The sequence below is a fragment of the Sciurus carolinensis genome, chromosome 8, assembly GCF_902686445.1.
Source record: "Sciurus carolinensis chromosome 8, mSciCar1.2, whole genome shotgun sequence".
Taxonomy (NCBI): Eukaryota; Metazoa; Chordata; class Mammalia; order Rodentia; family Sciuridae; genus Sciurus; species Sciurus carolinensis.
Window position 1 is genome coordinate 107684659 of NC_062220.1, and position 12336 is coordinate 107696994.

Below are 12336 nucleotides of genomic sequence, written 5' to 3' on the forward strand. Positions count from 1 at the left end.
GTGATGTCATATCATATGATAGCATTTATATAAATGAATGTTTGTTACCATTTAGCATCAATAACTTGCATGCCACTCAGGCACCTGCAACTCTATGTTTTATGTCAAGCCCTTTACACTATTGACAAATTGTGTCCATCTCTCTGATTTCTTGTCTGCTCTGCTGGAAGGCTCTGATGTTAGAGGCATTTTAATATTGCAGGTGTTTTAGAGAGAGTGGAAAAAACCTGTCACACAGACGGAGGGGATTTCCTTTTAACATGCATGGAAGCCTTAATAAATGTTTGGAGGAAGAGGCACACACACATGAGTAATTTTGCTTCATTTTGGTTACCTCTTTAATTTACAGCTACATTTCTTCAAGAAAATTCCAAGAAATCCTAAAGGGTATTTCCTAGAATTTGGCAGTTTTCATTCACTCATCCAGATCCCCTCAACAAACCTTTCAACTCTGCTCTGAAACAGGCTCCTGAACTCCCCACTCGGAAATCATTGGGGAGTTATTAAAAATCCCAATGCCCAGGCCATTCCCTTTCTAATTTATTCAGAATGTCCTAACTGAGAGCCAGTCAGTGGTATCTTTTAAGGTGCCCATGAGATTACAGGGGCTGCACAATTTGGAAACCTCTATCTTTGCATCTTTGCAGTTGAGTATACTGGATAAACTTTGCATTGTCTACATACTAGGCACCTATTTTGTGAATGCTTTATTTCTTTAGTCTTTTATTTCAACCACAATTAGTTGAGCACATAATAAACACTTGCAATGCACTAACTGCTTTCATGGTTTTTTTCTTTTATCTTTTTTTTTTTTTTTTTTGGTGCTGGGGATTGAACCCAGGACCTTGTGCTTGTAGGCAAACACTCTACCAACTGAGCTATCTCCCCAGGCCTCCTTTCATGTTCTTTTAATTCCTTAGTGCCCACAGGGCCCCTAAGAGGGTAGTGTTAACGTCTCTGTGCTGCATTTGACTGAGCTGAGGCCCAGACAGCTTTCTTCACTGTAGTAACATTAGGTTTGGATGGGAAGCCTGCCTCTTAATATGGGGCCTCCCCTGCTCTTTAGCTGCCTCATTTTCTAAGCCTCACTAAATCTGTTAGTTTGTACCATTTATCCTGGTTTCACCCTTGATGGAATTTCCCTTCAGTTTATTAGTATCAGAGTGTCCCTAATTTCATTGGCTGCAAGAAAATAAACCATCACCATCAGAGTCATAGAATTACATACCTGGAAAAGAAATATGAAGTTTATTAATGCAATTCCCTGCCTGATGAATAATAAATTCTTTTCCCCTAATATTCTGATGCTAGCACATAACAAATGTGAGAAGAACACCAAGAAACTATAATAAGAATCACAACCTTTTTTCCACTGTATTCTCACTCAGGTCCTTTAGGTTGGTATTATAACCCCATGTCATGGCTGAGGCAATAAGCCTCCAAAGGATTTCACCCAAAGTGAGGATCCAAAGGTTATGAGGGGAGTCCTGTGTCTTGAACTTCCTCCTAACCCTTGAACGCACGCATTTCACTAACATTTTTGTTTGCTTCATCACTAGAAGTGTGTTAGTCAGCTCTTCATCTCTATGAAAAAATACTTGTAATAATCATCTTAATAAGGAGAAAAGGTTTAGTTCACAGTTTCAGAGGTTTCAGTCCATAGTTACACTGGGCCTATAGTGGCATGGTACATTATAGTGAGAATCACATGACAGAGGGCATCTATACACATGATGTCCAGAAAGAGAAGAAGAGATCAGTATCCCAATAGTCCCTTCAAGGGCATGCCCCCAATCACCTAACTTTCTCCCTTGAGGCCCTACCTCCTAAAGGTTCCGTTACCTCCCCATTAGTGCCTCAGGTTGGTGACCAAGCCTTTTAGCAGATGGAGGACATCCGAGATCTGAACCACACAAGGAGAAACCTTCCTTAAGTTCTAGTTTTGAAAATTACTCCAAAGATAAGTAATTCCTGGAGAAAGTTTTATTAGGCTTATTGGATACGTGGAAAGGACATCAGTATAACTGAGACATCCACAGAGGAACCATTCCTCCACTTTCAGAAGTTTAGTTGTTGTGACTGTATTAATTTTTGTCTGGGTGTTAGTTTTGAATAAGGAACCCACCTCAGGGAACTCATGCTCTCAAAGACTTAGGGAAAGGAAATGCAAACCACTGCGTTGATCAGAAGCTGCAAACTCAAGGCACACCTTGATGGTCTCCTTTCTGTTTCTCCCTGTGAAGCCAGCACAGCTAACAGAGACCTTAGCACTGATAGAGTTCCATAAACATGAAACTCTTGATCTGCAAATAGTGTGCCTATGCTCCTAGATATACAATGTAAATACTTTTTGTTGCTCTTTTTTTTTTTTTTAAGTTTTAGGTGGACACAATACCTTTATTTTATTTATTTATTAATCTGTGGTGCTGAGGATCAAAACCAGTGCCTCACATGTGCTAGGCAAGCACTCTACCACTGAGCCACAGCCCCAGTCCTCTGTTCCTCTTCTCATTAAGGTAACATCATAAGCAGCACTTGGGGCTAGCTTTACTCAAGGCCTTGTCCAGTAATTCTGCTTTTCCCATCTCCTAGGGAAAAAAAATCTACATAAAACATTTTTAATGTTATCAAGGCAAGCATATCAGTTGTTTTTCATATTTCTCTGAACTAGTGATTTAAATTGTTCTTTTGGAAGCTTGTTTGCCTTTTCTAGACTTTATTTATATACATATTTCAGAACCTTTCTCTGTGTTTTCCTTTTTCTTCCTTCTCTCTTTCTTTCTCCCTTCTTTCCTGGTAGAGAGAAGAATAGGAAACAGAACAGTAGGTGGAATTGAAATAAACAAGTCAACGTGGAACTAATGTGCTAGTTTATATTTCTTTTCAATGTACAATTTTAGGAAATCATCTGAAATCAGTGATATATGGCATTCATGCTGATAAGAAAGACATTTGTTAAAAAATAGCTGTAAATGTGTGTGTTTATTAATATCAGAGTACATTACAGAGTGATGTGTGGAATACAGGTCTGTAGTTTTGTTAAGAATAGTGTCTTCCTTCCTTATGAAATTGAGCTCAGCAGTGAGTCATGTATGTAAAAGATATGCAAATTTAAAATAATAGCAAAACATGCTCTTGAAATAAGTTTTTTCAAACCCAGAGCAGAGCTGTTATCTAAATATCTGTGTGTCAGCATGCCCCATGCCTGAGTCTTCAGCCTTCTCTGGGCAGCCCAAGTTCCAGATCTTATAAAGGAAAAAAAAAAAAAAGACTATATTCTTCTTCATATTTTTTCATATTTGGATTCTAGTTACCATGACTATTTCACAAATCATTCTTTTAATTTCCTCTCATCCCCCTCTTTTAACTCTTCACTTTAGTGCAGCAAATATTCCAGGATATACTGGCAAGGTTCATTTCACAGCCACCCACCCAGCAAATTCTAATATTCCATCAACAACCCCATCACCAGATTCAGAACTGCACCGGTAAGTATGAATTCTATTACTCATTTTGCCCAGATACATTAGAAGGAGAAATCCTAATTATGGTTATTCCATTAAAGAACAATTAAATACTAAGAGTAAATTTACAAATGGGCCATCAAATTCAAGAAAGAAAGGAGTTAATTTTCTTATAAAGGGGAAGTTTATCAGGCCTTCTGCATGTTTTCTTTTTGAATTTTGCCCAAAATTACATTGAAAAGCAACTGCATATTAATGTTCATATTTTGTTGCTAAAAATGAACATCTTAAGGCATTTAAGGCACATCCAGGGAATGGAGGACAGTGCCTTTTCCTCTTGGACTCACAGTTTAACACACACATCGTTCTTCTCCAATTATCACAAGATACATGCCACCTAGATGCAGGGAACATACATGAGACACATACTTCTTGTGAATAATCATCTTCTTTTTTTAAAAATGGCAAAATTCTGTTGAAAATCACATATATTTTCAAACCTCATTTTTTCAAATTGAAAACAAGACAATCGACAGAAGATAATGGCTGATTATTTTGTTGGAAGCTGCTGGTGAGAAGCAGCACATTATTTCTCATTATAACTCAAATTTGAAAGCATTTGATGGAAGTCCTGGCCTTGCAAAAAAGATGACATAGTTTTGAAAATGAAGATGCTGTGAACCCAGAGGCTGGCCCAATGCAAATGAATAAGCTATGGTGATAAGACAGTGGGGTAGGGTGGGAAGAGGGTAGGAACTTTCTCCCCTAAACAGGTAACATTTCTCTTAGATCATTCATTCATCAAACATTTATTGAGCACCCACTCTGGGTCAGGCACTGTTTGAGGCACTGAAAGCACAGGTTAAACAGAAAAGATTCTATTTCTCAGGAGCTTATGTTTGTGGGTGAAAGGAAGTAAAGAAGTACACAAGTAAACAAAGAAATAAAATTATTTTGGATAATGACGTGTGTTGTGAAGAAGAAAGGCTAAAGTCATCTAGTGCCTGGAAAGGGCTTGTTGACCTTAGGAGCTGGGGAGTTTTTCTGAATAGGTGAGCTTCAGGAGGAGCTTCTGCCTCAAAGAACTTGGACTTTCCAAAAAGCAGCATCTGAATTAGAAGCAGCTATCATGAATGGTTTCTTGGGCCATGGTTCCCAGTTCATCTAGCTGTTCATTCAATTGTTGGTTGTGTTCCAGTAAATTCAAAGGAACTAAATCTGTTTGCAAGTATCTCAGGAATTCTTGGTGTACAAGAAACAAATGACTATAGGAGAGAATGATGACCAGCATCAAATACTATAATCACTCACTGAGTGCTTCCTAGATACCAGCACTGCCCTCTGGATGTGGTGGGCACTAACTCTATCCAGGTATCCTATGAGGAAGGGACTATTACCATTCACGTTTTATAGATAAGGAAACTGGGGCACACACAATTGGCAAGGGAGACTGGGGGCGCTGAAGAAGACCTCACAGAGGAGGTGGCTCATGGCTGACTGTTGGAGGACTATGACTTGGTCTTACAAATATTTAGGACAGGGGCTGCAAGTGCTCCGAGCTTGGAATGTTCCAGGGAACCCACAGCAATCAGTCCTATAGGGGGCAGGAAAGAAATCAGAGGAGGGTTGCCTCCTCAGTATGCCACTGTATATGGACAGTCCCGAACATCCCATGGAAACTTACGTTATGTGTACCATATTAAGGACAAGGATTAAAGGAAAGGAAAGGCACCTGCTGGTGAGGGCTTCCTCAACACATCTGAAGCTTTGGTAGACAGTTATGTACAATTGCTAGCACATTTTAAAAAGTATGTCATTGACTTTCTAGACAAATATTGTGCATTCAACTTACTTTCGATATATTTTCCATTCTCCATAACTACATGTATAATTTTTTAAAATAAATTTTATTTTGTATATCTAAGGCAGTATGATTTTTAGAATACATAAAAATGGTTACATAGTGAAACAAATTAATATATCCATTATCTCACAGTTACCCATTCCTTTCTTCCCCCATGGAAGAGGAGCTAAAATCTACTCATGTAGCAAATGTTCAACATCCCTAGCAATCAGAGAAATGCAAATCAAAACTACATTGAGATTTCATCTCACTGCAGTTAGAATGGCAATCATCAAGAGTACAAATAATAACATTGTTGAGGATATGGGAGGAAAAGTACACTCCTATATTGTTGGTAAAACTGCAAATTAGTACAATCATTTTGGAAAGCAGTATGAAGACTCCACCAAAAACTGGAAATGGAACCACCTATGACCCAGCTATGCCATTCCTTGGTATTTATTCTAAAGAATTAAAATCAGCATACCATAGTGACACAGCACATCAATGCTTACAGCAGTGCACATTACAATAGCCAAGTTGTGAAACCATCCCAGGTGCCTGTCAACAGATGAATGGATAAAGAAAATGTGTAAAAATACACAGTGGAGTTTTTCTTAGCCATGAAGAAAAATGAAAATATACCATTTGCTTATAAATGGATGGAACTAAAGAGCATTATGCTAAGTGAAATAAGCCAGACTCAGAATGTCAAGGGTCAAATGTTTTCTCTTGCATTTGGAAGCTAAACCAATATAAGGGGGGAAATCTGTGTGTGTGTGTGTGTTTGTGTGTGTATGTGTGTGTGTGTGTTAAGATTCCATGAAAATAAAAGGGAGATCAGTGGAGTAGAGAAAGAACAGAGGGAAGGGACTGAGTGGAAGGAAGAAGGAAGTAGGGAGGACAGGAAAAGGAAAGAATGAAAGAATGAAATTGACCAAATTTTGCTTTGTACAAATATGACTGTACCACAGTGAATTCTCCCTTTATGAGTATCTCTAAAGCACTAATTTAAAAATTTATAAATAAATAGAAGGAAGACCAGTAGAGTAGAGGAAGGGGACCAGGTGGAGGGAGGTGGGGAGGGAAAGAGGAAGTACTGGGGACTGAGGTAGAGCAAATTATATTCCATGCATGTATGAGTATGTCAAAATGAACCTCAATACTATGTATAACTGTGGTGCACTAACAAAACATTAAAAATAATTATGTAAAAGAATTCTGAGCACAGAACACTATCTTTACTACTACTATCCTCATATAGTACCTTTTATCTCTAGACTCATTCATCCTACGTCTGTTACTTTTTATCCTTTAACCTATGGCTCCCCATTTCCTCCCCCATAGACCACCCTTTATAACCACTACTCTGTTCTCTTTCTATATTTGACTTTGACTTTTTTTTTTTAAAGATTTGACATATGTGAGGCATTCTTTTCATGTTCAACTTATTTCACTTAGCATAATGTCCTTTAGGTTCATCCATGTTGTAGCAAATGTCAAGATATCCTACTTTTTAAAGGTTCAATAATATTCTATTAGCTGTATCTATGTCTGTCTGTATCTTACTTTTTTTTTTTTTTTTGGTACCAGGGATTGAGCACAGGGACCCTTAACTACTGAACCACATCCCCAGTTCTTTATATATATATATATATATATATATTTTTTTTTTTTTTTTTTTTTTTTTTTGAGACAGGGTCTCGCTAGGTTGCTTAGGACTTCATGAAGTTGTTGAGACTGTCTTTGAACTTGCAATTCTCCTGCCTCAGCTACCCCAACTTCTGGAATACAGTAGTGTGCTACCATGCCCAGCTATCTTAGATTTTCTTTATTCATCAATGGATACATATTCCATATGTTGGCTAGTAAAATAGTGCTGCCATGAACTTGAGGGTGGAGCTGTCCTTAGGGGATGGTGACTTTATATCTTATGGATATATATTGTACCAGAAAAATGAATTGGGGATTGTATCGTCATTCTATTTATAATTTGTTGAGGAACTTCCATATCATTTTCAATCATGGCTTCACCAATGTATACTCTCACCAACAATATGCAAGGCTTCCCTTCTCTCCCCATACTCACCAACATGTGTTATTTTTGTCTTTTTGATAATAGCTTTCCTAGTGATTGTGAGGTGATATCTCATGTGGTTTTGATTTGCATTTCTGTAATGATTAGTGATATTGAGCACTTTTTTCATATACCTATTGGTCATTGTATGTCTATACTGATCCTTGCCCATATTTTAACTGGACCATGTGATTTTTGGTTTTTGTTTATTTGTTTGTTACTATTGATTTTATGAGTTCTTTAAAAATTTTGGATATTAACTCCTTATTACAAATATAGTTTGCAAATATTTTTTGCCCATCCATAGGTTGCCTTTTCATTTTGTTGATTGTTTCCTTTGCTGTGCTGATGCTTTTTAGTTTATTGTAGTCCCGTTTACCTGTTTTTAATTTTGTATCTGAGCTTTTGGTGTGATATCTAAACAGTCATAGCCAAGGTCAATGTCCAATCACATTTTGAAATGTTACAAAACCATTTTCAAAAGCACAGTGGTAGACATTTAGACAATTAACATATTTTACTACATGTGAGGACATAAAGAAACAGTGTCAAAATTAAATATGTTCTTGTATCTATCATTTAGATGTGTCTTCTACAAAAAGCTCAGATAAAACCCTGTGACTGTATGGTTCACCACTGAGCGAGCCAACTCAAAGCTCTTCAAGAGAGCAAGTGCAGACATTTGTAATTCCTTGACTTTTCCTATATAATCTCTCTTTGCACCCCAAATACCTGAGATCCCATCCCAACATCCCATTGCTCTAACATCTCCATAACCACATAAGTCAATTATCCAATGTGTGGAAAAATTTTTCTTTTTACTTTAAAATAGATATCTACTTTTAAGTAGAAAATGATTCCCTACTGATATAATTTGAAGAATTTAAGTCTTTCATGGGGATGCTCAGGTCTAGATTCAGGTTCATGAATGCTCTCTGGTGGGGGTTCCCATAACTTCCCCCAGTCCACACATGGCTGTCATATATAACCCTGGAGTGGGAACCCAGAACCCTCTAAAGTGGCTTCTCTGGGGTTCTCATTCTGAGAGGGCAGATAAGATTCTGGAGAAAAATGACATCAGCCAGTGTCACCCTTGAACAGGTGATGGCTCCTATTGGGTCCACACTGCCCCATTCTACAACCTCCACACTCCCCCTTCACAATAATTCCTTTTGGGCATGAGGAAGTACAGTAGGGAGGGGAAAGGAGAGTTTAAGTTAAAAATATCCCGATACAGACCTGCCATCTGCATTTAGGTTTGCTCTTGTTATTAGAAAATTGGTCCCTTGAGGCTATCCACCAAAAAGGGTCACCTCTGAGTTTTGTAACACTATATTTAATTTAAAAAAATTTCCAGAGAAAGTGTGAGTCCAGGTGTCTCTCTGCAGAGTATCATGGGAACATAGTGAGGTAACTTCCTCCTGTTTATGTCTACTTGAGCTGATACATTTTTTCCTGTTATTTCTACATGTGGGCATCCCCTGGGAATTCCTGAGTCTTAGACTCTGTTATACCCTTACTGTTCCTCTGTAATATAGTCTTCTGTTTAAAAATTAGACTAATCCCTGTGGTGCTATCTTCAAACTTTTCAGTCTACATAAGCTTCTAGTCCCTTCCCCACACCCCTGTCAAGAGACCTGAGCTGCCCAAGGTGACCACTCATTTCCCCTGCTACTCATCTGAATCTCTATTTCATCACTGTTTTTCCCTTTCCCTCCCAGGAAGACAGGCTCTGACTTTTCTAAAGGCTCAATCTTCCCTCTGAGCTCTTGATACTATTCATCCCTGCCTCCTCCCTGTTTGTCCCTTGATAACTGCCTTCTCCCCACTAGACAGTTGCTTGTGAAAATACCTATGAAGTCTTCCCACTGTGCCCCTCTGAGCTCCTCTCCTTCCTTTCACTTCTAAACTTCTTTAAGAAGCAAACAGTCACTCCCCTGCTTCCTGTTTCTACTTCCTCCCCATCTCCTCTCCTTCACCTCCATTCATCTGAATGTTGGCACCACCAGTGAGACCAAATGCCCTGTCTGCCACATCATGGAATAGGGGAAAGGAGAGAGACTGTCGACACCTCATCATGCAGAGGACATGGACAGTGCATTTGTCATGGACCTCTGTGGTTAATAAGACTACAGTGGTGGCTTGGAATTTTGAAATTGCTTAGACTTTGAATGTCAGTACAAAGGGGTCTCCATTCCAAACCTTGAGTGACGTGTACACTCAATTGCCTTAGGATTTATACTGGGATAATACACAGAATAGACACAAAAGAGATGCCTGAAAGAGATCTGAAGTAAGGAGATGAGGATGTACTAGAGGTGGGTGAGAAGGCATGTTGTGGATCTGCATATTTCTGAGTAAGGGAATAGGGGCCCAAGTGCTTCTCCCAACTCTTGTTTCCATCACAGTCATACTTTTTTATGTGTTCCCTCCTATCAAAGTGGACCTTGCACAGATGCTGGAGTTCTCACTTCAGCAGCCATAATGATAATGAAAAAGCAATATATATGAATGTGTGTGTATATATAAGTATACAATATATGTATATATGTGTGTATATGCATATACAAATATATACATACATATACATATACACGACTTTATGTATGTGTATATATACATATATGTAGACACACACACACACACACACAAAAAAAAAAAAAACTTTGTGGTAATCACAGCCTAAAAACAAAGCCACTTTGGATCAAGTGAGTGGCACATGGGAGTCAATTTCCCACACTAACTCTGTAACTTACTGATACACATGAGTGTCACACTATGCACATGTGATTGAAAGAGCAACACATTTGCAGAAGAATCACTACAGGCCATGGGCTTGTGGGCTTGCTCAGAATATTTGGCAGGATGCATGTTAGTGCTGGGACTGCCACTTCTGGAACAATAGGGAGTTCAGGAATGCTGTGACCCAAGGATAAAGCATCATGTACATGGTACTCAACACCTTCACAGTTATTTGCTTTCTTGTCATTCTCACAACAAATTTGGTAGGGCAAATGTATTCCTACTGTGTAGACCAGCAAACTAAGAAACAAAGAAAAGTGAGCAGATGGTTTTGTGAGCTGACAACCTCAACCCACCAGCTGAAGGAGGAAAATGCAAACTCCTCACCCTGCTCCTCACCTTGGTGTCTACTGGGGTGTCCCAACTCAGCCTCTCATTGTCACCCGCCAGCCCTCCCCCAGGCCCAGTCCTCTCCCACCCCTCACTTTGCCATCTCCATGGGTTGCCTCCTGCTTTTTAATGTGGACTTCATAAGGATGCCCTTTCACTGAGGTGGACGTATTTCTTTTGTCCCCTCTGTGCCCTGGCTCACTCCAAGAGGTTTTCTGCTGTAGCTATTGTGTCATTTGGTGGCTGCTTGGTAGATTTACCCCCTTTGGAAGCACCTACAGTAATTCTTGGCACAGAGATTTTCATTAAATGAAGCTGAATGCAGACAGGATTAAATCATATACTCTCCCTTTCTGCAATCACCCTCCACACTCCACCCCATTTATGAGTGCCGTTAGTTGGGAAATATATGAGGTTATATATTTTCATGTTGACTTTATATGTCAATTTTTTCTTTTTCTTCCTTTATTCTATCCTAGAGTCCTACGGAAAGAAATGGGAGTTGACCTCTTCCGTCGCCAGTCACCATTTTCACGAATGGTCACAACTGTGAAACCTTACAACCCCTTCAACAAGATAGAAAAAAAAATTATAGACCTCTGAAAGAAGTCACACTCCGGGAGAGATTTCTAAGCCACCCATCCTGGAAAGGAATTGTGCATGACATGGTGGGAAAATATAAGAGCTGTGCATGGTCTGAGTGTGTCTATGTGAGTTGGGGTGTAAAGGGCAATGCAATCCTGCCCTGTCTCAGGCACTCTCTTCACCTATGTGGTGGCTTTTCAGCTGGCCTGGCATGTATCAATCCACAATGGCAGCTGAGACCCTGAAAAACACCTCAACCAGGTCTTACTGTGGAAGACTTCTCTTCAGGGTTGGAATACTGGGTCTCTCTAGAGGTTTCCCATCCTGGTCATGTGACACAACCAGCAAGGTTATAAGTGCACAGCCTAGATCATAAATTTGAGGATCAGAGATGATCTTGTCAAAAACACACACATTGTCAATGGAAAAATTGGACCATGGAGAGAGAGAGCCATATTCTTCCTGTCACATGGGGACAATACCACATGAGAACAACATCTATATGTAGAGAGAGGCAAAACTCACTCTTGGCCCACTCCAGTGTTTTTCAAATAGATACATCCCAGATTCCATGAGGGTCCTTAGACAGAAAGGATCACTTGTGTCCAGTTTCAGGTTGGAGTGGCCTTGACCAAAGAGAACATCAGTGCAGAATCATTCCAGTTGTGTATACAGGCTATGGGGGTTCTTTTGGCTCTCTGGCATATTTATATGTGTGTGTACATATCTGTAGAATTCATTAGAATTCATAAACCTTGGCTCATTGATCTTGCAACCCTGTCATAAATTCTTATAGTAGGCATTTTACATATATGTTGCTATTTTAAAAAGTTTTTATTGGTGCCTTATAGTTATACATAATAGATTTATTATGTCATATTTGTACCTGTACAAAACAATTTGATCAATCTCATTTGCTATTTTGTGAATAAAATGTACTGAGCCTAGGAGAAATGTTGATCTGGAACTCAGGTTTCCTGAGTTCAGATAGCTTACCTGCCCCCCTCCATTTCTCTGCAAATTGGATAACCTCCACTTAAGTATTAAAACAAACAAATTAAAATGAAAAGCTCCCTGCATTTTTAGGATTTTTTAAAGTGTTTCTCAGGGATTCTACCTGACACCCGCTTCTTCCCAAATTCAGAGCAAGATAGTTGCCCCACAGAACTCCAAGTAACTGCAAATTCTTTAAGGTGTAGCTTGGCCTTTCTTTTCCCACTGAAAGGGAAAGTCAG

General features: G+C 39.1%; 1 protein-coding gene across 1 annotated transcript in view; it reads left to right on the top strand.

The window, feature by feature from the left end:
• Nucleotides 1-11119, top strand: part of Spata48 (spermatogenesis associated 48) — a 51424-nt gene extending 40305 nt beyond the window's left edge. The window contains exons 9-10 of the mRNA XM_047562150.1: nucleotides 3381-3488; nucleotides 10996-11119. Of these exons, the coding sequence (XP_047418106.1) occupies nucleotides 3381-3488; nucleotides 10996-11119 (232 nt within the window). The remainder of the gene's footprint in view (nucleotides 1-3380; nucleotides 3489-10995) is intronic.
• The last annotated feature ends 1217 nt before the right edge of the window (nucleotides 11120-12336 follow it).